The 27,599-nt window shown below is 43.7% G+C and overlaps 1 protein-coding gene across 7 annotated transcripts in view; it reads right to left on the bottom strand.

Moving 5' to 3' along the window:
* Positions 1-6,058: 6,058 nt before the first annotated feature.
* The window catches only part of DDHD1 (DDHD domain containing 1), a 33,369-nt gene continuing 11,828 nt past the window's right edge, over positions 6,059-27,599 (bottom strand). For 2 of the 7 annotated variants that reach the window (XM_040411484.1, XM_040411489.1), the window contains 10 exons: positions 26,669-26,797; positions 25,592-25,763; positions 25,111-25,220; positions 23,694-23,800; positions 21,374-21,627; positions 18,854-18,920; positions 15,533-15,682; positions 11,839-12,082; positions 11,401-11,589; positions 6,059-6,899 (listed from right to left, as the gene is read on the bottom strand). In XM_040411484.1, the coding sequence (XP_040267418.1) occupies positions 6,706-6,899; positions 11,401-11,589; positions 11,839-12,082; positions 15,533-15,682; positions 18,854-18,920; positions 21,374-21,627; positions 23,694-23,800; positions 25,111-25,220; positions 25,592-25,763; positions 26,669-26,797 (1,616 nt within the window). In that variant the 3' untranslated portion in view covers positions 6,059-6,705. The remainder of the gene's footprint in view (positions 6,900-11,400; positions 11,590-11,838; positions 12,083-15,532; positions 15,683-18,853; positions 18,921-21,373; positions 21,628-23,693; positions 23,801-25,110; positions 25,221-25,591; positions 25,764-26,668; positions 26,798-27,599) is intronic. The other 5 variants (XM_040411487.1, XM_040411490.1, XM_040411488.1 and 2 more) reach the window with 3 other exon arrangements.

Genomic DNA, 27,599 nt, shown 5'->3' with positions numbered 1-27,599 from the left:
TGCGGAGGAGATGTTGGTTCTCTTTCTCATATATGGTGGAATTGTGAAAAGATCCGGCCTTTCTGGATAGAGATCGAAACTACTATAAATAAGACCTGTAAAAACCAGGTTAGAATAGACGCAAAACTCCTAATGTTATGGTGTCCTAATGACACGCTGACCCCCTCAAGGTCAAATCTACCGACTATGCTTATAACAGCAGCTCGCCTATTGATTCCATTGTTATGGAGAAATGATTCTCCTCCATCCCTCTTGATGTGGACCGAGAAGGTGGATCAGCTTTACCGGTTTGAGGAGCTTGCACACTGGGAGACTCACTCTAGAGCAAAGTTTATCAAAACATGGTCCCCTTGGAAGCTTTATCGTAACTTCTAGATTCACACGAAGCATATGATAGACATCTATTACCCCCCCCCCCTTACCTCCTTTTCCCCCTCCCCTCTTCCCATGTCTTGTCTTTACTTTTCCGTATTAATTACTTTTATGCACATGTTAATGTGTTATTGAGTCATGTCGCCACTACACTTGAATTGATGCGCTTAGTGAATAAGCATTTGTCCAGCTGCGCCTGGTATTTAAGTGATTGATTTGTCACATGACTATTTGCGTTTTCTTCAATAAAAAGAAATTTGATTAAGAATATATCTACTTTAATACTGCTCCTATGTACAAGAATATAACTACTATAATACTGCTCCTATGTACAAGAATATAACTACTATAATACTGCCTCCTATGTACAAGAATATAACTACTATAATACTGCTCCTATGTACAAGAATATAACTACTATAATACTGCCTCCTGTATACAGGGATATAACTACTATAATACTGTCTTCTATGTACAAGAATATAACTACTATAATACTGCTCCTATGTACAAGAATATAACTACTATAATACTGCTCCTATGTACAAGAATATAACTACTATAATACTGCTCCTATGTACAGGAATATAACTACTATAATACTGCTCCTATGTACAAGAATATAACTACTATAATACTAATTTCTATGTACAAGTATATAACTACTATAATACTGCCTCCTATGTACAAGAATATAACTACTTTAATACTGCCTCCTATGTACAAGAATATACCTACTATAATACTGCTCCTATGTACAAGAATATAACTACTATAATACTGCCTCCTATGTACAGGAATATAACTACTATAATACTGCTCCTATGTACAAGAATATAACTACTATAATACTGCCTCCTATATACAAGAATATAACTACTATAATACTGCCTCCTATGTACAAGAATATAACTACTATAATACTGCCTCCTATGTACAAGAATATAACTACTATAATACTGCCTCCTATGTACAAGAATATAACTACTATAATACTGCTCCTATGTACAAGAATATAACTACTATAATACTGCTTCTATGTACAAGGATATAACTACTATAATACTGCTCCTATGTACAAGAATATAACTACTATAATACTGCCTCCTATGTACAAGAATATAACTACTATAATACTGCCCCTATGTACAAGAATATAACTACTATAATACTGCTCCTATGTACAGGAATATAACTACTATAATACTGCCTCCTATGTACAAGAATATAACTACTATAATACTGCTCCTATGTATAAGAATATAACTACTATAATACTGCCTCCTATGTACAAGAATATAACTACTATAATACTGCCCCTATGTACAAGAATATAACTACTATAATACTGCTCCTATGTACAAGAATATAACTACTATAATACTGCCTCCTATGTACAAGAATATAACTACTATAATACTGCTCCTATGTACAGGAATATAACTACTATAATACTGCTCCTATGTACAAGAATATAACTACTATAATACTGCTCCTATGTACAAGAATATAACTACTATAATACTGCTCCTATGTACAAGAATATAACTACTATAATACTTCTCCTATGTACAGGAATATAACTACTATAATACTGCTCCTATGTACAAGAATATAACTACTATAATACTGCCTCCTATGTACAGGAATATAACTACTATAATACTGCTCCTATGTACAAGAATATAACTACTATAATACTGCCTCCTATATACAAGAATATAACTACTATAATACTGCCTCCTATGTACAAGAATATAACTACTATAATACTGCTCCTATGTACAGGAATATAACTACTATAATACTGCCTCCTATGTACAAGAATATAACTACTATAATACTGCTCCTATGTATAAGAATATAACTACTATAATACTGCCTCCTATGTACAAGAATATAACTACTATAATACTGCTCCTATGTATAAGAATATGGTGGTGTATTTTATCAGACTGGAATCGCCCTTTTCTGTACACCTAAAATGTTACCCAATTCTCTGCTGGGGGGGGGGGGGGGGGGGGGGGGGGTCAAGGTCATAACTGACTTCTCTGCCAGAACGGCTCCATATTATGCAGCATGAAATATCAAGGCTACAATAGAGAAATATTTCTGCTATTTCAGCACTTGACACACAGATCTATGGATGACATGTTTCCAGCACTCGTAGCGCAGATATAAACCAGCTGTGTAAACGGCAGAAGCATTCTTTACTACTGGTATGCATGTGGGTACAGTAAAGCTTTCACTATAGGGTGGAAGGGTAGACTTTCACCAGTATGCGTGTGAGTGGTGGAGAAGGGCGGGGGGGGCAGAAACCTGCTAAAAGGTTTATAACGTGGTGAAAAAGCTGCCAGCGAAGTCTCCCACTAATAGTACAATGTGTAAACACCGCAGCGGAGCTTGTATGGAGACTCTCTGCAGGTATAGCAGGTTTGAGGGTGCATTACTGACCATTACGTGTATACAGCATTGCTGCTCCTGGACATTTTACGGGTTACATCTGCTTATGAAGTTGAGTAAGTCTGTAAATACTTTGCTTTACTTATTGCTCTTCATCTCTTCTCATTCCATTGGGGATAGAAGCCACCTGGTGGATGCAGTCTGATGACATCATCAAGCAGCCTTCAATGCTCTGGTGATAACTAGTTATGCAGCCTATGACCTATTACATAAGCCGGTGAGGTCTGATGATATTACTGGGTGGCAGGTCATTTAGGGAGGTCGTAGCATGGTTCCATCTATGTTGGGAGCAGACACCCCCTAATTATCGTTAATGCCTTGGGTATAAATGGAGGATGGGGGAGATTTCTGTACCGACCACCGATAGCTTATACATAATTATTAAAGGGGTTGGCCAATCTGTGGGTCCCCGTCCAGTCACCAGGACAGGAGCCCCTGAAGTGAAGGAGCAAACGTGGCATCCTCATTGTTGCTATGGGAGTTCCGAAAATAGGTGAGCCAAGCGTTCTTAGCAGTTTTCCAAAGTCCCATAGTGGTGAATGGTGAGTGCACCGCGTAAGTGCCACCATCATTCTATTGACCACTGTGAGAGTGTCGGAAATGGCTGAGCCGCCACGCCGCTATTTTCGGAACTCCTACAGCGGTGAACAGAGGATCGAAGGATCTGTTCCAGAGATACGAGAGGATCCCAGAGGTGGAAACCCGTACCCATCTGACAATGCTGACATCTTTGTGATAGTCCATCTATGTCCCAGATGAAACAACCCCTCTATATCTCCCCTCAATTGTCTTTTCTAAACGAAATAACCCTAATTTTGGGAACCTTTCTGGTTAGTGTAGTCCGCTCACTCCATTTAACACTTTAGTTGCCCACTTTTGACCCATAGTGAATGGGAGCAGCGTTGTAGTACCCAGCTCTGTCCACTGCACAACAGATGGAGCCGTGTTGTTCTTGTACCGGAGCCACTGTAGACCCGCAGGGGTCCCGGGTGTCAGACCCCTACAGATCAGATAGGGATGGCCTATGCTGAGGAAAGGGTTGGACAACCCCTTTAAAAAAAAAAAAAAAAAGGTAATTCCATGTGTATGCAGCTAATGATAAATCACTGAATTATTTTTCAGCACCCAACATGCTATGATCATCCCTTTGCACTGGGTTTTGCTTTTGGTCACACGTCATTTGTAATATTCTGTACATGACCTCTCATTCAGCGATTTTGCTAATCTCTCTGCCGACATGCATGGCGATAGCTCAGCCTATAGTAATCTATGGTCTCCAATTCACACTGTAAATCCATTGCGGAGGTTTGTTTTCCTTTGGGATTTTGGACTTTAGTGGCATCCAGTAGCTCAGCACATTAATAGGGTTTGGACACCATAACTGCCTGTCATGTGAGGAATGCGCACGGCTGTGGTGTCCACATGTGCTTCTAATTTCGTCCATATGGTGGACCTACAATTAATGGAAGTCAGCAGCAACATCATCATCATCGTCTGAGGAGGATGAGCACCCTAAAGCAGTGACTGCCAGATTCAATAACTACCTTTACCCCCAGGTTTCACATGGGGAACGACTGCCCATGTATAGACATTATAACTGCGCTCCTACAGAGACAGCAGAAGTCTCCCAGCTTTCCCGGAAACAGATATTACCAAGCAAAACATGCAGTCACCAGCTCTGTCCACTACACAGTTTCGGAGCTGGGGCTGCAAGGCAAGAGGTGGGGCGCTGGGTGTCGGACCCCCGCCTGATCTGTGACTGATGGCTATCAGTATCACAAATCCCAGACAATCCCTTTAAAGGCTATGGACATAGGGGCAATATTTTATGATTGGATTAGAGCTAAAAAAAAAAATTTTACATTTTATTTGATCTTCATTAAAAATTTTCAGCAGTTTTTATGGGGTTAAAAATCTGTACATTTGCAGACTGTCGCTCCTGAGTCCCAATAGCTGACTGTTCATGTGAAGCCTCATCTCTGATCTACTGAAATCATAAGCACTCACACTGATAAGAATATAGCTTACATGAGTGTTTGTGAGGTCAGGAGATCAGAGATAAGGCTTCACGTGAGCTGTCAGAACTAAAGAGCGACAGTCTGCAAATAAACAGATTTTGAAGTTTTAATGAAGACCAACTTAAAAAAAAAAAAAGAATTTTAGCCCAAAATAAGTAAAATGCAAATCACAAAAAATTTGCCCCAAAAGGTGTCCTTAGCCTTTAAGCAGTTAATAAGATCTTCCACATCAAACTAAGCTGTAAAAACCAGTGTCAGGCAGCTGCTGCCAAGGCCAATAAAGATAATGGGTTGCATCAGAAGGGGCATAGAGAACATAGTCCTACCACTTTACACATCACTAGTCAGACCACACATGGAGGACTGTGTACAGTTCTGGGCTCCTGTGAACAAGGCAGACATAGCAGAGCTGGAGAGGGTCCAGAGGAGGGCAACTAAAGTAATAACTGGAATGGGGGGACTACAGTACCCTGAAAGATTATCAACATTAGGGTTATTCACTTTAGAAAAAAGACGACTGAGGGGAGATCTAATTACTATGTATAAATATATCAGGGGTCAGTACAGAGATCACTCCCATCATCTATTTATCCCCAGGACTGCGACGAGGGGACATCCTCTGCGTCTGGAGGAAAGAAGGTTTGTACACAAACATAGAAGAGGATTCTTTACGGTAAGAGCAGTGAGACTATGGAGCTCTCTGCTTGAGGAGGTGGTGATGGTGAGTACAATAAAGGAATTCAAGAGGGGCCTGGATGTGTTTCTGGAGTGTAATAATATTACAGGATATAGCTACTAGAGAGGGGTCGGGGATCCAGGGAGTTATTCTGATTGTATGATTGGAGTCGGGAAGGAATTTTTTATTCCCCTAAAGTGGGGAAAATTGGCTTCTACCTCACAGTTTTTTTTTTTTGCCTTCCTCTGGATCAACTTGCAGGATGACAGGCCGAACTGGATGGACAGATGTCTTTTTTCGGCCTTATGTACTATGTTACTATGTAATGTCTTAACTTCTTCTACAAAGCTCAGCTTGGCCTGAAATCCGAGGCCACATACTCCATTAATTAAAATCAGATGTTGACACTAATATTTGGGGGTCTCTATAATGCATTCCCCCCCCCCCCCCCCCCCGCGCGAGGATCACATATCAGTAGCTGCTACGACACATTCTCAGCATTTCCTAAAGAATTCCATCCACACTCTTGTATGTGAAACCACAAAGATTTATTGACTTTTTATAATGAAAATATTACTGAAGAGTGCGCCAGTGTCCACAGTTATTTTAGTACAAAGATATGTATTTTGGGAAATAAACTCCAAAATATGTAGAAAATAATGATGGTTCTTGGCTCCAAAAAAAAAGTAATAAAAAAAATTAAAATAATAATAATAATAATAATAATAATAAATTAAATAAGACTAATGAGAGGTATTAATAAGCTAGAATTAGGTCACGCTAGTCTGAAGTTTTCTTAATTTTATTAGAACACAATCCTGAATAGCTCATTAGGTTAATGCAGAGTCAAACGCGTTCCGGACAACGTCTCACACCATCGCCGGGCGGCAGAACCGCGCTGGTCTCCTCCCGCAACGCCTATAGGTCACCTAAAGAGACGTTGAGGAGATTAGGCACTCGCATATACATACTACGTGCTGCATCAGGCAACTATGGAGGGGTCTCTATTGCTGTTATGTATGGGAACAATGGGGAGGGGGGGGGGGGGTTAAAGGAACGGATAAGAAGTAAATTATAATAATTAAGGTGCGTCCTAGGAACAAAAACGAAAACATTCAATGCCTCATACAGTCTGCCAGTCCACCAGCTGAACACTGGTTTAGAGCAAGTGGCCCACTATAGTTCATCTACACCTAGCTTGTCTTCTTCGTCCAGTTGGCCATCTTTGTACAAGAACGTTAGGAGAAAGAGCGCCACGTCCATGGAGGACCAGTATGCCGTGTGCGAGGTCATGGCTGACCAGTATCTGCTTTCTACCAGCCCTTCTCGCAGCTCAAAGTCAATCCGGTGCTCCAAGTCCACTGGAAGATCAGTATAAAAGAGAAAATAACGATCATATAGTCATTTTAGGTTCGTATTATAATTTACATAACCGTAAATCGTGTAGGCATTCTCTGAAATCATCATTTTGCATGTACAGCTCCTATGAGTCTCCATGGTAACAGACTACAAACAAACCCTGTGTAGTCTGATCCTGCGGTCCGGTATATAAAAGAGATTTTTCCAGTATAATCTGAAGTGATTGATATTACTCTTTAATTCTGAACTGGCGCATACACCTTGGTAAAAATGACATTAAAAGGGTTGTGCACAGTAAGGGGGGGGGCGCAGACCTGCGCAAAGAAGCATACTTACCTGCTTCCTGATACTGGATCCTACTGCTCCGCACGGGTCCCTGGATGTTAAACTCTGGTTTGGCACTGCTGCCGGCAATCGCTGGCAGCTGCAGTGACCTGCTTCCCTTGCGTTATGGGACTATTTGTCATGATGGGAGTTCACATCCAGGGACCGGAGCAGAACAGCAGAGGCCAGAGAGCACAAGGGCCGACAGCCAGTGATGGAAAGCAGGTATCCTCATTGATAATGCTGCCCTTCGCAGGTCTGCCTGGCGGAGGGGGGGCTAAACGTGCACAACGTGCTTAGGAAACCAGAAAATAATCATCTGGTTATCACCGCAATGTCTGTCTGAAACTGGATGGACCAGATCTGAAACAGGGAGCATCCAAAGTTCATGGGCTTGTGAATTCATGGCAGCGAGTGACGATCATAACTTTGGCATCTGCTGCCGCTGCTTTCACTCCCATAGCGTCATATCATTTATTTATATAGTAACGCATTCGACAATTAAAGGGGTTGTCCACTTTGAAAACGTTTTTTTTCTCCATACATTCTATTAAAGGGGCTGTCAGTTTTTTTTTATACTGATCCTCAGGATAGATCACCAATATCAGATCGGTGGAGGGCCTGGAAGCTGTTGGAAGAGGCAGAAGCGCTCAGGTCACTTCCTACGCCAGTGACATCACTGTACATTGGGTCACATGGCCTGGGTGCAGCTCAGTCTCGTTCAGGTGAATGGGGTCTGAGCTCAGGCACAATCCAATGTACGGTGGTGTGAAGAGACTGCAGCACTCACGGGAGCTAAGCCGAGTGGAGCGGCCTCTTCCCAACAGCTGATTGGCGGGGGAGCCGGAGGTCGGACCCCCGCTGATCTGATATTGATGACCTATCCTGAGGACAGGTCATCAATCTCAAATTCCTGGATAACCTCTGGAATTCTGAGTTAACAGGATCCTCATTGATAATTTACAGCAGCTACAAAGAGAGTGCCTCTCCCCGGAGGACTTGTCCATTGATGGGTACGTAGAGGCTCCTGTGGTGGGGATGTAGGGATTCTAGCGGATTGCTAGGGATCTCAACTGTGGGTCACATTGTGATCAACTTATTGTCAAAGAACAAGTGGAGATTGTCCAAAGTGGAGGACCTTTCACCACTCCTGACATGGCCGTTTTAATAGCTTCATGCATTCCCTGTGTAATAACAATTCTGGAGCATCTATTCTTGTGACTCCATGATGTGCCATTCCTTAATTATTTCTACTAGAAGTTATGAATGAACTACTAGCAGTCTGCAGTAAGGGTACAGAGGGGAGGTAACCAGTCTGAAAATGGCAGCACTGATTGGATAGAGCGAGTCTGTGCAGGGACACACACCCAACTGGTTACCACCCCTCTGTACCCTTACTGCAGACTGCTAGTAGTTCATTCATAACTTCTAGTAGAAATAATTATGGAACGGCATAACAGAGTCATAAGAATAGATGCTCCAGAATTGTTATTACACAGGGAATGCATGAAGCTATTAAAAACAGGCCGGTCAGGAGTGGCGACAGGTCCTCTTTAAGCTGAACGCACACTCGTACACTGTATAAACCCTTCCAGTTACAGCTACTGACTTCTATGGGTAGCACATATTAAGTATGGCAAACACAAGTGTTTGGACAACCAAGGTCTAATGTGTCTGGAGGGAAATGGTACAGGAGACTGCAATGAAGGAAGAAAGCCAACGTAGATGCCTCAAGCCTTTGATGGTACTCAAGAAGTTAAATTTTCTACTGGCAGTTCTGTGTATAGAGCTTGTATGTTGGCACATGGATGCCATATGGTTCAGTCTTCTCGTCAACCACCATATTCGTACCTACCAAGAAAGCTTCTAGGTTCGACTATGGGAGAAAACCTCCATACCATAATATGGCACACAATGGAACGTACCACCATGTGCCTCAGTATAAAATCAGAAGGTATAGGGCCATATATTACTACAGGTACCATATTAAAGATGTATAATATAGCAGAATCACACTGCAATGGTTCAATGACATTAAAGGGGTTCTCTCACTTCAGCAAATGGCATTAATCGTGTAGAGAAAGTTAATACAAAGCACCTACTAATGTATTGTGAATGCCCATATTGCCTCCTGTGCTGGCTTGATTCATTTTTCCATTACATTATACACTTCTCGTTTCCAGGCTTATGACTAAGGATGAGCGAATCGACTTGCATAAAACTTAGTTCTAATACTGTACGGAGCAGGAACTCCGTACAGTATTAGAATGTATTGGCTCCGATGAGCCAAAGTTATTGCTTAGCGAAGTCTCGCGAGACTTCGTGCTACAACTTCATAAAATTAATTTGTACTGTACAAAAAACATTTCCCGAACTCAAGGTACCACTCATCCCTAGTTATGACCACCCTTGCAATCCATCAGTGGTGGCCATGCTTGCACACTATTAGGAAAAAGCTTTCTGGTGTGCAAGCACGGCCACAGCTGCTGGATTTTAGGTTGGTCGTAGCAATGGAACGCAATGGAAAAATGAATCCAACAAAGGAGTCAAAACGGACAACCACAATACATTAGTAAGTGCCTTGTATTAACTTTCTCTACATGATCAATGCCATTTGCTGAAATGAGACAACCCTTAAAAGTGACTATGCATAAGCAATGGTCACGTGTGCAAAAACTGGAAATACTGTCAAGCTACAAAAAAAAAATCATAAGTGAAAATGGCCCTTCAGAATCTATAAAGAAGCTGGGAATTGGATTCTTCACTTGTCTCTTTCTTATTGAAGACGTCCATGCAGAACGGTCTGGACAAATGATCTGCATTTACAATATTGGTGTCTGTCCAAGGGCTGAGATCATTTCCTTTACTAGAGGGACAGGCAGAGGATAACAATGGGGTGACGCGGTGCCTATGTAGTACGTAATGCAAACTACTACAGCAGCCAGCCTGTGCAGGAATCGCTCTGAATAGAAATACAAGAACGGAGGAATGCTTTACACAAGCAAATGGTAATTACCTGCATCGCAGTGATGGATGAGGCTCCCTTGTCCTAACAGGAGACCCTGGAATATGTGTTTTACTAACTTCTTCTAGTATGGTTAAAAGGGTTTGTCGAGACTTTATAACGAATGACCTATTCTCTGGCTAGGTCATCAGTATCTGTGGGGGACCAGGACCCCCGCCGATCAGCTGTTTGAGAAGGCACTGGCACTCACAGTAGCACCGCAACCTTCTCTCTGCTTACCAAGCACACCGCCATCCATTTGATAGTGGCTGTGCCTGGTATTGCACTCAGCCCCATTCACTTTTATGGGGCTGAGCTGCGCCTAGAACATGTGACTGATGAACGTGATGTCACCTGTCCTAGGGAGACGAAAGAAGGCCGTGGCGCTACTACGAGCACCGGTGCCTTCTCATATAGCTGATCGGCAGGGATCCCAGGTGTCGGACCCCCACCTTTCAAATACTGATGACCTATCAAAAAAAAAAAAAAAAGTATAAAATGCCTTAAGAAGCAGCTGGTGGATATAATGCTATTAGCAAAAATGCTTCCTTTAGGCGCCGATCCATCCCCACCCTCCCTTTCATCTACAACCAAATTTATAGCAATATGTATTTCAAGGTGGTTGGCGGGGACTATAAATCTATGCATCTATGAGATGAGGTTATTTATCCTGGTCCTGTACATACAAAAAGCTGATTGCTGATTGCTCTTAAAGCAATTCCTTCCACTCCGACATGAAAAGGAACTAACCAATATTAGGTATAAATACATTTTTGAGCATGCATCAATGCAGTCTGTGACTTAAAACATCTAACATAAAAAATTGATTTCATCATTTTTTGGACTCCATGTGTCCCGTTTTGGTGCTGCTGAAGACTGTCTCTGGGCAGAATCAGCCTCCTTCACCTTCCCTAACGAGCGTGGCAGCAAGCTACACCTACCGGCTGATCCTCGGTGTACAGACGATTAATATGTAGATACCTCGCAGTGGGGAGAGTTACAGAACATGCATTTCCGGCTTTGTTCAGATCAGTAAGCAGATGTGTACTTGTTAGATTATTTTTGATGTATACAATGACATGTAATGTTGGGACAACCCCTTTAAACGCTGTATGACTGCTCAGAGTTTATGACAAAGTCCCTACTAACAAGTAGATGAGGAATTACTCAGTCATACAAGTTACCTGTGTCCAGCGAGCCTGAGATGCTGTGTGGAATGCTTTGGGATGTCGCAGTACTCTGACTCTGTACTGACTTTTTGTCTTCCCCATCAGCGGAGTCTTTGACCTCATAACCTTGAGATGTGGTTGCACTAGAACGTGCAAATCTTGAGAATAACATTCCCCCCAGTCCTTTTCCAATGCTTGCTGCACCTGAATGGATGAATGAGACAAGACCCACAATGAACAAATCCTGAAACGCTGCCGCCATCTAGTGGCTGGCTTCCGCAATGACATCTTGCCATGAAATCTGTACAAATGTGGGTCTTTAGGACTGTATAGGTGATCAATAAAATTAAAATTCTCTAGATACCCAAACCAGTAAACAGGTAGGATGAACTTTAAAAAAAAGTAGAATTACAATTTTCGGCACAAACACGGAGAGCTAACCAAATCAATTACCTAATATACTTGCTTTGCCTATATTGGTTATGGACTCTCCATAGTGTCTTCGAGGCAGAACCGGTGAAGTGCTTGGGCTCGGTATGCTTTCTGTATCGGACATTGAGGTAGTATCTTTGGACGGGTTGATGAGACACGGTCTCACGTGCTTGTAGAGGATGGGATTTGTGGTGTTGGAGGAGTGGATCTGGACAGGTGAGATGTTGCTGTAGTGCTTCAGGATTAATGGCTCGAGTCTGTAGGCCTAAAGACGACAAAGTTGATGCAGTTTTAAGACTGCTAAACAGTCAGGTAATTCAGCTTTATAGTTCTATCCTCTTCTTCTGTTCTGACTTCCCCAGGATCGACAGAACATATAATACTGGGCTTAATGTTCAACTTTACTATGAGACGAAGACTTATGTCTTATCGACCAGTTATATAGCGAAGGATGACCGGCACTCACTTTCTTGATGATATGAAGAGACGTTTAATCGAGGCATAATCGCATCATCAGTGAATAGTTTCGGCTCAAGTCTGAACCTTTTTTAAACTGCAAGGCTCAGGCTTCAGCCGAATCTATTCACTGATGATGCCGTTATGCATTGAATAAACGTCTCTTCTCATCATCAAGAAAGTGAGTGCCGGTCCTTCTTCGCTATATACTAGTGGGACACCTTCCCTGGACACGTGCACCACGGGCAAAAAGCAGTGCCGACCCATCTTCTTCAATACTTATCGACCAGTTACGTCATTAAAAAGATTAACAGTGGGCATTAGATAAGGCTGCAACGATTAATCAAAGTTATCGATAATATTTGTCAACGAATCCCATTATCGAATAATCGGCCGATTCGTTGCTACGCGGGGCGGGCGGTCAGGCGCTATGCCTGCGGGACCTTAACAGTAACCTTTACTTCAACTTTATATCAGCGCATCTTTATTAACTTACAATGAAGCTCCGGTAACAGGCAGAGCGGGTGGCGGCATAACGTCACCTACGTGACGCGCCTGCTCCGCCTGCTTCATTCATAAAGTGGGCGGAGCAGGCACATCACGCGAGTGAGTGACGTTACGCCGCCGCCCGCTCTGCCTGTTACCGGAGCTTCATTGTAAGGTAATAAAGATCATAGAGCTGATTTAAAAGCTCAAGTAAAAGTTACTGCCAGTTAATGAATAGTCTGAATACTGATGTGGCCGGTGTAATGGGAGATCTGTGGATGACACACTGTTATGGGGGGGGATCTGTGGATGATGCACTGTTATGGGGAGGGGGATCTGTGCACTGCTATGGGGAGGGGGATCTGTGGATGGCACTTTTATGGGGAGGGGGATCTGTGGATGGCACTGTTATGGGGAGGGGGATCTGTGGATGGCGCACTGCTATGGGAGGGGGATCTGTGGATGGCGCACTGTTATGGGGAGGGGGATCTGTGGATGGCGCACTGTTATGGGGAGGGGGATCTGTGGATGACACTGTTATGGGGAGGGGGATCTGTGGATGGCACTGTTATGGGGGAGATCTGTGGATGACACATATAGCATACGATGCTATATAGTGTCATCCACAGATCCCCCTTCCCATAGCAATGAGTCATCCACAGATCCCCCTTCCCATAGCAATGCGTCATCCACAGATCCCCCTTCCCATAGCAATGCGTCATCCACAGATCCCCCTTCCCATAGCAATGCGTCATCCACAGATCCCCCTTGTCATAGCAATGCGTCATCCACAGATCCCCCTTCCCATAGCAATACGTCATCCACAGATCCCCCTTCCCATAGCAATACGTCATCCACAGATCCCCCTTCCCATAGCAATGAGTCATCCACAGATCCCCCTTCCCATAGCAATACGTCATCCACAGATCCCCCTTCCCATAGCAATGAGTCATCCACAGATCCCCCTTCCCATAGCAATGCGTCATCCACAGATCCCCCTTGTCATAGCAATGCGTCATCCACAGATCCCCCTTCCCATAGCAATGCGTCATCCACAGATCCCCCTTGTCATAGCAATGCGTCATCCACAGATCCCCCTTCCCATAGCAATACGTCATCCACAGATCCCCCTTGTCATAGCAATGCGTCATCCACAGATCCCCCTTCCCATAGCAATACGTCATCCACAGATCCCCCTTCCCATAGCAATGCGTCATCCACAGATCCCCCTTCCCATAGCAATACGTCATCCACAGATCCCCCTTCCCATAGCAATACGTCATCCACAGATCCCCCTTCCCATAGCAATACGTCATCCACAGATCCCCCTTCCCATAGCAATGAGTCATCCACAGATCCCCCTTCCCATAGCAATGAGTCATCCACAGATCCCCCTTCCCATAGCAATACGTCATCCACAGATCCCCCTTCCCATAGCAATGAGTCATCCACAGATCCCCCTTCCCATAGCAATGCGTCATCCACAGATCCCCCTTCCCATAGCAATGCGTCATCCACAGATCCCCGTTCCCATAACAGTACGTCATCCACAGATCCCCCCCCATAACTTGTCTTATTTACATTGTAATGCAAACATTTTATAATTATGTAACTCCTAAATGTGTTTTAATATGGCCTTTGAACATAATTTTTCAAGTACAATCATATAAACCCCTTTTTTTTTTTGTCATTTTGGTGTTTTTTTTCCTGATTAATCGATGAAATTAATTGACAAATAATCGTTAGCTGCAGCCCTAGCATTAGACATTTGAGGTCTGGTCCCAGGCAGAGACCGTGTGGTTATGTTTAACTGTAGGGAATATGCTCACCAAACGACCTCCATATTCCGTAGTGAAGGGGTTGTCCCAAGCAGGACATTTATAGCATAACTCTAGGGCAGGGATTGCCAACCTGAGGCTCTCCAGCTTTTGCAAAACTACAACTCCCATCATGCTACAGCTATCAGCCTACAGCAGGGAATGGTGGGAGTTGTAGTTTTACAACAGCTGGAGAGCCTCAGGTTGGCCATCCCTGCTCTAGGGTATGCCGTAAATGTCAGATGTGGGTTCTACATCTGGGACCCACTCCTATGTCTAGCACGGGTCACCAAAGTGAAAGTCCCATAGTGGTGGATCCCCCTGCTCTTCTGGACCCCTTTAGCTTCAATAGTGGGCGACTACTTATGTGCAGGATTTTCTTCAGCATTTTATACTAAACTGATGAAACCGATGGGGGTGAATTTATCGTAGACCGGTGTCTTACGCCAGTCTATGACGTCTTACGCCAGTCTACGATATACCCTGAAGCTCGGCCCAATTTAAGTGAATGGGGCTGAGCTGCACCTAGGCCACATGTCGGTGGTAAACACTGAGAAAGCCATAGCGCTCACAGCAGCGTTGGGGCCTTCTCAAAGAGCTGATCAACTGGGGTCTAAAACGCCGGTCTTAATAAATGTGCCCCACAATTTTTACTGCACAGGGAACATAATAAAAAAAAAAAAAATTTAAACTGTAGCGGAATTGCATATATTTTTGTTTTTAACCAAATACAATCCATCTGTAATTTTTTTTCCAGCTTCCCGCTACGTCAAATGAAATTGGTGCCATTACAAAGTGCAACTTGTCCTGCAAAAAACAAGCCCCTCATACAACTGTGTGAATGGAAAAATATAAATAAGTTATAACTCTGGGAAGGCAGAGAGTTAAAAATCGCTTGGTAATGAAGTGGTTAAACGGTTATTTTCCCTACAACCACACAATGAGTAGAGACTTACCACAGGATCTGCAGGGTGGAATACATTAAACAAACGATTACAAATAGCTCTAGGTAGAATTTGATCTTGAGTTCCGCGATTTCCAGGACGAATTCCACGCAACGCCAAGAATACTGCTAGGGGCGAACCCATGCAGAAAAAATTCTCAACCTAAGGGGTTCATGCAGGTAAACAGTAAGTCAAATTATAATGCACGGTGTGTAAACTGTATAAAAATAAAATAAAAAATCCACTCCTAGCTGAATGATTAAGGCTTTCTTTTGGCAGACAAACATTTTCTAAAACCCACTTGTTGGAAAAAGAATAGCGCTCTCAATCCACAAGCAGAACCAAAATGTTGTCAGAGGTTTTCTGACCAGTATGTGACTGGTTGGGGTCCGACACTCTGGGGTCCCCGCTGATCAGCTGTTTGAGAAGGCACCTGCGCTCACAGTAGCGCCATGCAGCTTTCCCTAGGCCATGCGACGTTGCGTCCATTGGTCACGTGGCTTAGATGCAGCTCAGTCCAATTCAAGTAAATGGGGCTGAGCTGCGATACGAAGCACAGCCACTATACAATGGCTGACACGGTGCTTGGTAAGCTGCGAGGAGGCGGTGGCGCTCACCAGAGCTCCGTGGTCTCCTCCAACAGCTGATTGGCGAGGGTCCTGGGTGTCAGACCCCCAGCCATGAGATGACCTATTCAAAAGGATAGGTCATTGGTATAAAAATAAAAAATATTTTAAAAAAAGTCGAAAAACCCCTTTAAATTGCTTTACTATGTGACCAAGCTCTAATTGGATTTAAAGGGGTTCTGCACTTTGTTTTAACTGATGATCTATCCTCTGGATAGATCATCAGCATCTGATTGGCGGGGGTCTGACACCCGGGACCGCTGCCGATCAGCTGTTTGAGAAGGCAGCAGCGCCGCGGCCTTCTCACTGTTTACCGCTGGGCCCAGTGACGTCACGACTAGTATCAACTAGCGTGGGCGGGGCTAAGCTCCATTCAAGTGAACAGAGCTTAGCCGCGCCCACGCTAGTTGATACTAGTCGTGACGTCACTGTGCCAGCGGTAAACAGTGAGAAGGCGGGGGCGCTCCAGCAGCGCCCCCGCCGATCAGATCATCTTTATAGCATTGAAGTTAAGTTTTTGTAATATAGAGCTCTAGATCTATGAGATGCAATGAGCCAAAAGGGCTTCCCAGGACTTCGATACAGATGATCAATCCCCAGGAGGTTATCCATATCAGATTAGTGGGGGTCTGACACTTCAGCTGTTTTGGGCAACCACTGGAAACTGTACAGTTCATGGAGCTGGAAGCAGAAGCTTCTGTGCACAGTGTGTCGGGGTACTGCAGCTCAACTCTCATTCAAGTGAGTCCAGTGTATAATTAGCTCCCTCTAGTGGTGACTGCAGGCAAACAGAATTTAATAATTTTAAAGAGGACCTTTCACCAAAAAACATGTATAGAAACAGTTACATTACCTAACAGTGCGGCCCCCAGTGATGTATTTCCGATTATTATTTTTTCAGAGGACCCCCCACTTTTCGTCGGCTGTGGTCTCCGGTAGTTCTAGCGCCTCATATGCTAATGAGGCGATTTGGTTCGAGTAGGCGGTGACTAGAATTTGTACAAGGCGCGGTTTTCTTCTCCCTGGCTAAGAGCGCATCCAATCAGTGCGCCGCGCTCTTAGCCAGGGAGAAGGAGCTCAAGTTCTCGCGAGAACTTGAGCTTTTACACATCCCGAGGCGTGCGCCATCTTGGGAGTCGCTGGCGGAGAGGATTGCAGCGGCGGCACAGGCGGCGGCGGCAGCAGCAGCATCCTGTCAGTAAGTTTTCATTTCCTCTCTGCCGGGGACTCCAAGATGGCGCGATCCTTTAGCGAGAACTTGAGCTCCTTCTCCCTGGCTAAGAGCGCGGCGCTCTGATTGGATGCGCTCTTAGCCAGGTAGAAAAAAAACGCACCCTGTACAAATTCTAGTCACCGCCTACTACAACCGAATCGCCTCATTAGCATATGAGGCTCCAGAACAACCGGAGACCACAGCCGACGAAAAGTGGGGGGGTCCTCTGAAAAAATAATAATCGGAAATACATCACTGGGGGCCGCACTGTTAGGTAATGTAACTGTTTCTATACATGTTTTTTTGGTGAAAGGTCCTCTTTAAAGGGCTTCTGTCACCCCACTAAACAGTTTTTTTTTTTTGTGTACTTATAATCCCTATACTGCGATTTATCCATACATAATGTGATTAATCATTTTGGTTCAGTAGATTCTGCTAAAAACGTACTTTTATAATATGTAAATTACCTTTCTACCAGCAAGTAGGGCGTCTACTTGCTGGTAGCAGCCGCATCCTCCTATCATAATGACGCCCCCTCCGCATGTTGATTGACAGGGCCAGCGAACACGCTCGTCCTCTGCTGGCCCTGTTTGCATTCAAAATCTGGCGACTGCGCCGTACCGGCGCAGGCGCACTGAGAGGAGGACGCTTGCTCGGCCGCTCCTTCCTCAATGCGCCTGCGCCGGGTGTAGATGTGACGTCATCGGCGCATTGAGGATGGAGCGGCCGAGCGAGCGTCCGCCTCTCAGTGCGCCTGCGCCGGCTGAAGACCGGTACGGCGCAGGCGCCAGATTTTGAATGCAAACAGGGCCAGTAGAGAAAGATCCCGTTCGCTGGCCCTGTCAATCAACATGCGGAGGGGGCGTCATTACCATCGGAGGATGCGGCTGCTACCAGCAAGTAGACGCCCTACTTGCTGGTAGACAGGTAATTTACATATTATAAAAGTACGTTTTTAGCAGAATCTACTGAACCAAAAAACTGTTTAGTGGGGTAGTGGGGTGACAGAAGCCCTGGAATTTTCTAAATTTAGTATGCCAGTTTTAAGGGTCACAAAAGTAGTGGGTGAGCCTTTGTGGGAGGGGGTAAGTTATCTCATGGTCAACTGACTTTACTATAGTTAGAAAACCTAATCTAGCTCATAGCTGGCGCGTAGACTGCCAGAAGACGCAACACATTTATTAGGAGGCCTGCTCCTCTTATGTGCCACATCGTATTCCAACGCAGTATTATTACAACTGGCGCATAAAAAGCCAGTCTCCGTAATCTCCAGAACAGAATACGTGAGCGCTATAACAATACATTAAGAAATTAATCTGCAAACATTTTTGGAAAATAAGATAAGATCACTATTAGAAACCGTTCCTTTCTACTTTTGATTAGGGGCGTCTCTTGCTTTTGGTAAAAAAATAAAATAAAATAATGACCTACAAGAATTTTTTTCTGTATAGCAACATAGCTTTCCAAAAACCCAATCCCCAGCAATGCACTTGCCTTAAATTTTAGAACAGGGGAATTAGGAGTCTTCAGCCCATGTAATCTGTCTTCCAGTTCTTTTAACCTGTAAGGGATAATAAATTTGTATCATCATTTTTAGGGCCGTGGAGTCGGTAACACAAAGATCTGACTCCACAGGCTCCTTCATAAATGGCCAATAAGTTACTAATAATTTTCCTGTAGTAAAACGATGACATTGGGCTTTTTCTTATTATCGTGTAAGTAATCAGGTGACTTCGAACCTAAACCATATTTATTGGAATACAATTTCTGGAATTCCTGACATTTTCTAAATTCCTGTAAGTAAATATGCATTTAATAACTGGAAAACTGTTGTATTGTAAGAAACGTATGAATTCGTCCTCAGCGACAGTTAGAGAAGCTCTATATGTATGTGCTGGGCTGGAAACGCCGAGAATCCTGTGAAAGTCTAAATGGTAATAAAAACTGCTATATTCAGTGCTCTTCTTAAAGGGGTTGTCTGGAAACAAATAACTTTTCACAGGAGCCGCAGCCTCCGCTATGGAAAGATTCACTTACCTGCCATCTGCAGCTCCGGTCCCAGAATATATAGGACAGGAGGGAACACAGAAGATAACTGATTGTCTATCACCACTAGAACAGCCTGCTTATCACTGATTATAGTGTAAGGGACAGGAGAGAACACAGGAGTGGTGAGAACTGATTATCTTTAACAACTAGAAAATGCTGCTTATCACTAAAGTGTAGGGGACAGGGAAAAACACAGGAGAGGTGAGAACTGATTGTCTATCACCTCTAGAACACCCTGCTTGTCACTGATTATATTGTAAGGGACAGGAGAGAACACAGGAGTGGTGAGAACTGATCATCATAACTAGAACATGCTGCTCATCACTAATTAAAGTGTAGAGGACAGGGGAGAACACAGGAGAAAGTGAGAACTGGTGAGCTGGTTATCTATCACTACTAGAACACCCTGCTTATCATCGATTATAGTGTAAGGACAGGAGAGGTGAGAACTGATTATCTGTCACCACTAGAACATGCTGCTTATCACTAATTATTGTGTAGGTGACATGGGAGAACACAGAAGTTAGAACTGATTATCCATCACTACTAGATGGATAAAGGGCCTTAGAGTGATAGAGCATAACATTATTTATAAGTAACATTCCTAAATTTAAATAAAAAGTTAATAAATTAATTACACAATGTGAACAACAGATAATATTTTTTAAGCTGGAGTCAGAACATTTCTACCAACTCCACAGCCCTGTTCACTTTTCTTCTACATATTTTTACTGAGACAAAGCTTCTCATACAAAAGACCTCGATTGGGTAAAGCTGTTGCTGAGAAACAGAAAACTGGACAGACAGTCATTTGGATCTGCACAGAGTCTTCTGTTTCAAAGCCAGCCGGAATTATGGAATGTGAATTATGTCGCTTCTCACCCACTGAATCAGAATCTGCTGACCGTGACAAACTGCATAACAGGCATCAGCTTTAGAAATGTGGCCACAAGGTCACAGACAGGAAGACAAGAAGTCTAAACATACTTTAGGCCTAGTGGCCAGTGTGAAAACTGCAGGATTTTATTTTTATTTTTTATACAGGTAGTGACATGGAAAATTTGACAAACAAAATAAAAAAAAGAATCACCTAAAATTCGTAAAAAATTTAAAAAATAGGTCATTGTCTGTTGACAAATTCCCTTAATGACTTCCTGTCTTTTCAGAGCAGCTATATGGGCGAAAATTGATTATATACATTTTTTTTAATCTAGATATTGACATGAAAAATTAAAAATTCGAAAATAAAGAAAGATAGATAGATAGATATATATATATATATATATATATCTCTCTATCACAAAACATGATTTAAACAATAGGTCATTTTCTGATGACACAATCCCTTTGAATTGCAGAATGTGGTCTTAACATTTTTTTGCACACCCACAGGATATGTGCTGAGAGTGGTCTCCCCTGCACCTATGTGGAGAATGGAGATTCCCAAAACCCGTCAGCGGCTCCATCAAGTCAGAGAAGGAATGGAAGATGTCTGCGCAGATCTCTCCATTCACTTCCAAGGAAGTTTTGGAACCAGGCTAGAAGCCATGATGCATCAGGCGGATTGGGGGCCACCGTTCCCCACATAGGTGTGGGTCCCAGAAGTGGGACCTGCATCCATCAATCATCAGTGGCATATCCTGCGTATAGAGCATAAGGGTCCAAATACCCCCTTAAGTTTTTGACAGGACTTGAAAGATATTTTTTATCCCCCCACAAATGACAAGATTTAGAAAGAGTCAATCAATTTTGCTCCAGTCTGGTGGCTGAAAATTAGTCCCCCCACAGGTTTAGGCACCCAGACCTTGCCTCTGCCATTCCTTTTGCCCAATGAGCAAAGTTTACTGGTGACCACATGTAAACTCACATGCTGTATGACGTATTGTACGTATGACGCCATCTTGGTGACGCTTCAGAACTCGATAAAAAGCAAGTGAGCATGTGCCAACCCATCAGGCTACGTACCGTTGTTTGGTCAGGCAGAGCTCTCGAAGGAGATGCTGCTCTTCATAGCTTATCCACTGGTCCTCAGGCTCCTCATCCTGGTCCACCTGTTCGTAGACATAGACTGGATTCCACCCAGTCATGATATCGTATGTAATCACACATCCCAGGGAGTGGGACACAATAGACACTTTGCCTCTGTCTTTAAATTCTGGGTTCCGGGAGCAGAACAAGTTGTAGAGTCGGTTCAGCTCCTGCTGTAATCCTTTCACCAACTGTAAAACAAAAGATAAAGCTTTATAGGAGTGAAATTATGGTAAAAATACAATTTCGCATGTTAGTCATAGGTTTGCATATTAGAGAAGCTGAGTGCTTCTGCCCCTTTGTTTTACAGATCAGTACTTGGATCCCAACGCATCTGTATGAGATGTCAGAGGTTTGTTAAAATCTGTAGTCCTTGTGCCGTGGATCAGACAATATCCCATCCCCTATACATTCACCCATAATGTCCATCAGCATCTCGGAGTATCCTATGCACACTACGCTTCTGTAGTCCAAGACATCCTCCTGCTCCCTGATTGGCTAGCACCGAAACTGTATTTATTTATATTTTTTTTATTTCAGAAAAACTAATTACCGTATATTGCTTTTAAGGCTCATGCACACGACCGTGTGCTGGCCGTTCCGTGCATTGGGGACCGCAATTTGCAGTCTCCAATGCACGGCAACATCCGTGCGGCGGCCGCAGACAGATCCAGACCCATTCAACTTGAATGGGTCTGTGACCTGTCCGCACCGCAAAAAATTTGTGCGCATGCACTACTTTTTTGCGGTGCGGAGGCACGGACAGAAAACCCACGGAAGCACTCCGTAGTGCTTTCGTGGGCTTCGGTTCCGTGCCTCCGTTCCGCATCTCCCGGATTGCGGACCCATTGAAGTAAATGGGTCCGCGATGCGGGATTCACATGGCCGATGCCCGCGTATTGCGGACCGAAATATGGCCAAGGGGGGCACACGGTCGTGTGCATGAGCCCTTATACTAATACTCTGCTAGGTATGGGTACAACCAGACAAACCCCCAGTCATGGAAAGTAAGGGGGTTAGATTTTAGTTATTCAGATGAGTTGTTTCCCTTTGAGATAAAATGTACCATAGGTGCCTGGGCAGCCACTTTTCTCCCGCACTGAAATGCGCCACTTCCACTATTGCGGACAGTCGTGTCTGTGCGAGAGTCGAGGGGACAGCTGCTCATCTGGCCAAAGTGGGTGCAGGTGACAGCGACACATTTCTGCAGCGATTCTGGCACATGAGGCTTAAAGCTCAATAATTTATGAGTTACAAGGCTGAGCTGGTGATACTGATACTCTTTAATAAGAAATTGCATTGTTTTTGTCCAAATAGCAGAACAAGAGCAAACATCATTGACATAGGCTTTCCAGTTCACTTATTATACTGCCCGTGTAATGAATGTCAGCACGGTTGTAAAAAATTAGAACATGAAATAAAGCGCCCCCAGTCCAGCGAGACTTGAACCACAGTACAGCGGCAGGACGGGCAACCCTAACAGAGGGTAGGAGGTAAACAACAACAACCAAAAAGTCTTAATTTATGTCTTTAAGGTTTTGTTTCCATCTATTTGTTCTTTGTATATTGATAAAACTACATCTAAACAGCACTGTATGAACATAGCCTAAAGCTACCAGAAATATGGATTAGGAAGGGGAATTACAAAGATAGCGTAGGACCACATACTAAAGAGGTTTTTCCAGGAGTTTAATATTGATGACCTCGGGACAGGTCAATACCTGACTGGTGGAGGTCCAATATCAGGGCTGAAGTGCTCTGGTGAGTGCGTCATTGTCATGTTCATCGTCACAGCCACTAAACAACGTGTGGCGCTGTGCTAGGTAAGCTGTGAGCAGGCCGCAGCGCGCCACCTCTTTAAACAGCTGAAAGTGGGGGTGCTAGGCATCTGACCCCTCACCGATCATATTGTGAGGACCTATCCTTAGGGTGAGCCATCAATATTAAATTGAACATGAACTTCCAGTAGGTTGCTCTGTCCCCATACTCGATCCCAATATCAATATGTTAGCTAAGGATAATCATCTCCATCTGGATATACAAAAAAAAAAAAAAACAAGGCGGACAAGATCTTACTTTAAAGAAACCAGCTTATTAATTATGTGCCGCGTCCAAACACAATGAAACAACTGATCAACTGAAAAATGAAAAACTCTAAGTCACAGATTGTTTACAGACTTCTCGATAGTGATGGCAAACACGAGGCGGGTGTGCACATGCTTCTATTTGGATTTTGGCATGATCCCGTATCACTTACCTCATCTCTATAAAGAGGGCTGGTATAGTACATAATGTCCATTGCGCTGCTGTTCAGCATGTCCCGAATTCCACGCACCTTATCTGGAGTAATAGAATCCACTGTATCTACCCAAGGAAAACAACATTCACTGGTAAATAACCTATACTTTGTGATATACTATAAAAGGCAATAAAAGAAAAAAATAAAAATAAAATAATATAGTCTTTCTGCACTTGGATGTTCACATCAGTATACTGCAAAGGGTACAATCCGCAGTGGCAATCCACAGCATAAGTGGATATGCTGCAGATTTAAAGGGATTCTGTCACCTCGTTTTCGGTTATAGAGATGCGGACATGCACGGCTAGATCGCCGCTAGCATGTCTGCAATATACTGGTCATATAGGGCTGTGTGCTTTTATTTTGTTAAAAAAATGATGATTTTAGAGATATGTAAATGAGCCTTGTGAGGTGCCCAAGGGGCTGTACTAACCTTCTTGGAGCCCAGCCACGACCCCCTGTGAAGGAGCCCAGCACCGCCTGCGTCCTCCGAATCTCCTCCTTTCGTCACAGTTTGCCGGAATCTCGCGATGCGCGAGCTCGCACATGCGCAGTTCCTTCCCCAGTTCCATTGCGAGATTACGGCAATTACTCACAAGGTTCATTTACAGATCTCTAAAATCATTTTTTAAAACAAAATAAAAGCACACAGCCCTATATGACCGGTATATTGCAGACATGCTAGCGGCGATCTAGCCGTGCATGTCCGCATCTCTATAACCGAAAACTAGGTGACAGAATCCCTTTAAAATTCAATTTCCACAGCAAGTGGCTGAGATTTCTTTAAACTTTGCGGCTACTGTACAACACAACGGAGAATCCAAACACAAGCGTATTTATCATTTGATTATAACAGTTTACTGCTTGTTTGCAGCTTTTCTAACATCACTTGTGCAACATTTTTTGCACAAGTGGTGTTTTGCCGCTGGCCTTGCCACTTCCGCCATGAGGGGCATGGCGAGGGCAGGCGGCCCCGCCACAATTATCATATTCTACGCCAGTTTTCTGGCGTGGGAGAACACTAATCTACACCAGCCAGAGGCTGGCGTACATTTCAGTTCAGGGGCACAGACTGCCAGGTGCTGCGCCTAATTTATGATGAGACGTACACCTTGTTATAAATTAGGCACAGCATCCGGCAGTGCCCCTGGTTATCAAAGCCCAGCGTACTCCACAGGGCGATGATAAATCTCCCCCTATCCTGAAGATAGACCATCAATATCCAAGTACTGTAAAACCCCTTTAAATTATATGAGCATGAAAATCCTGTGCAAAGGATGCTCTATGCGCAGAGCAGTTTTTGAGGCCATTCATGCTACCATAGCAACCCCAGAGCAAGCATTCCGTTTCTTTTATTCTGAGAACTCCAGGTTACCTCCATCCAGAGCAAGCTTGGAACGCCATTCCACAGGAAGGAACTCAACATGCTCTGAAGTCTGATTAGAAAAGTGCTTCTCTTCAATCTTTCTTGCAGTCTCTCTCATCCTGTAACCAAATACAGATGGGTATCAAGCCTACGATGTGCAACTAACTGATGGATGCAAGCTAGGCATAAGTGGATTCTTCACCCAAGCTGAATTCTGCTTATGCAAAAATGTGTTGTGCGATTTAATTCCCATTGAGATTCACTGGGTGAATTTATTTGCAAGGTTTTAGTGACGCATTTGCTGAGATGGAGAGGCCTACTGATCCTTCCATTGTATTTTATGAACTGGCAGCACTGAGCATAGGCCAAAAAGGCAAATCAGACAAAACAATTAGGCTCACCTCTAGTCATGACTATATAAGGTTAGGTTCATCGAGAAGGTCAGATCTCAACTATAAAAATAATCTGAAAAATGGAAATAAAAACTTACATGGCTGTATTTTTGATAATTCTCCCTTGATCCATCTTCTGCCCAATACCGTGGACAACAAAAACTATGTGGGTTGTGTCGACAGGCTTGTCTTCGTATGTAGCTTCTTCAACATAACCTCTATGGAGCCTGGTACCACTGCTTGAAGCTGCAAAGACAGGTGCCGCATAAACTAAAAAAAAAAATTATACCTACAAGGACCTGCAAGTGTAAATTCACACACAAGGTTTGTTGCAGAAAAGTCTATTCCATCTGAATGGGGTCGTTTCTGTAGCATGTGAAGGAATTTCTGCAGATGAATTGCTTTGCTGCTGTTCTCTGCATAAAGGATGACCAAAGAGTCTCAGCAGTCAGACACCAGATACCATTACTTACTAAGGAAGGAATACCCCTCCTTTGAAGGGCTTGGCCACTATCTTTTATTAGCTGCACATGTGCTGGGAACAGCACATACATGCAGATAGTAATTGGCATTGTTAAACCATCGGCGCCAACATGCAATGGTTTATTATGCTTAATTTGTGTTTACTTTAAGGTCCACTTACCGGCTTCCTGGCGCGGTGCTCCCAAAAAAGCCACCGACAGAGTCCTGTCCATCAGCGGCCTCTGTTCACTCACACCCGTCTCTCCCCTGTGAAAGTGAACCGAGGCTGCTGCTGGACAGGACCTTCCATCAGTGGCCATTCTGGAAACGCAGAGCTAGGAAGCAGTTAATTAGTTAATAGTGGCCGACTCCTTTGAAGGGTTATTATGTGATTTATTTAACCAAGGAAAATACCAAGTCTAACTGACTGGGACATGATAATTGTAGTGGATGGCACTCCTTGTATGTAGCTGTCGGTGCTCAGTGGAGAAGGTCAATCAAAATATGCAGAAACCACGGCACTCGATATTGGATATTCAAAATTAATTCATTTATTTATGGTCCATCCCAAGTAGGATCTTTTTTGTTGCAAATGGCCAACGTTTCGGTCCAATAGGACCTTGGTCACGGCCTTAGTGCAGGAGATCTGGAGGCATCGGGAGTCCTTCTTAAAGCAGAGATGCTGGTTGGGCGTAAGTGACTGTACAGCTTACCTTTAGAGAACCCCAACTTTTGGGTAACACTCCTTGCTATCTTAGAAGTGGTTGCATCGCTGTAGAGATAGACTTCATCCACGCTATGCCAATCCACGTGGTTGCGGCTCAACTTCAGACTGTGGACAGCTGCAAAATTGAACAACAGATAGACGACGGTCAATCAGGGAAATACAAAACCATGTCGATGTGTGCCCCTTCCACTCAAAATATAGAAGCGTGAACCTGAAATGTGCAGCTACTAGATATCCTCACATTACGTATAACATCTGTGTAAGTATTGGCCGAACCTGACAATTTAGGCGGGTTTGGCCAACCATCTAATGTGTATGGTGGCCTCTCGACTCTCGAAATGCAAACCATCTAATGTGTATGGTGGCCTCTCGACTCTCGAGATGAGGAATGCAAACCATCTAATGTGTATGGTGGCCTCTCGACTCTCGAGATGAGGAATGGACTTGGAGTTCAAGTGGCCAATCTTTTTGTTAATGGGGAGAAAAGCTGCTACCAGAGGAATCTGGAAGCAGCTTTCTTTCTCCTATTCACTACATGTGCACGTGTATGGGAGGATCGACATAGATAGCTGTCGGCAGAATGAGTGTTCAGGCAACTGCTATCTCAAGCGTATGGCCAGCTGAACCTGTGCTCTTCACTTCTAGGTAGTGCTGCATCGTATCTGGGCAGCCTGTAGACCAGCTGCTTGCAACCATTGGCAGAAACTACAACTCCCAGCATTTAGAGCTCTGAAAAAGAATGGGAACTACCAGACATACTGCATGAAAAGAATAAAAAAACATCTTCTGAATTTCTATTAGTCACTAGCGGAGTACCAGAAGCTTTTGAAACTTAACACTGTAAGGAACGTCTCCAGATATAAATGACTCATGAGCTCTCAGACATCGCTGATCATATCAGACAGACTGTAGGGAAC

This window comes from Bufo bufo, chromosome 11, assembly GCF_905171765.1.
Source record: "Bufo bufo chromosome 11, aBufBuf1.1, whole genome shotgun sequence".
NCBI lineage: Eukaryota > Metazoa > Chordata > Amphibia > Anura > Bufonidae > Bufo > Bufo bufo.
This window is presented reverse-complemented; position numbering and strand designations above follow the sequence as displayed.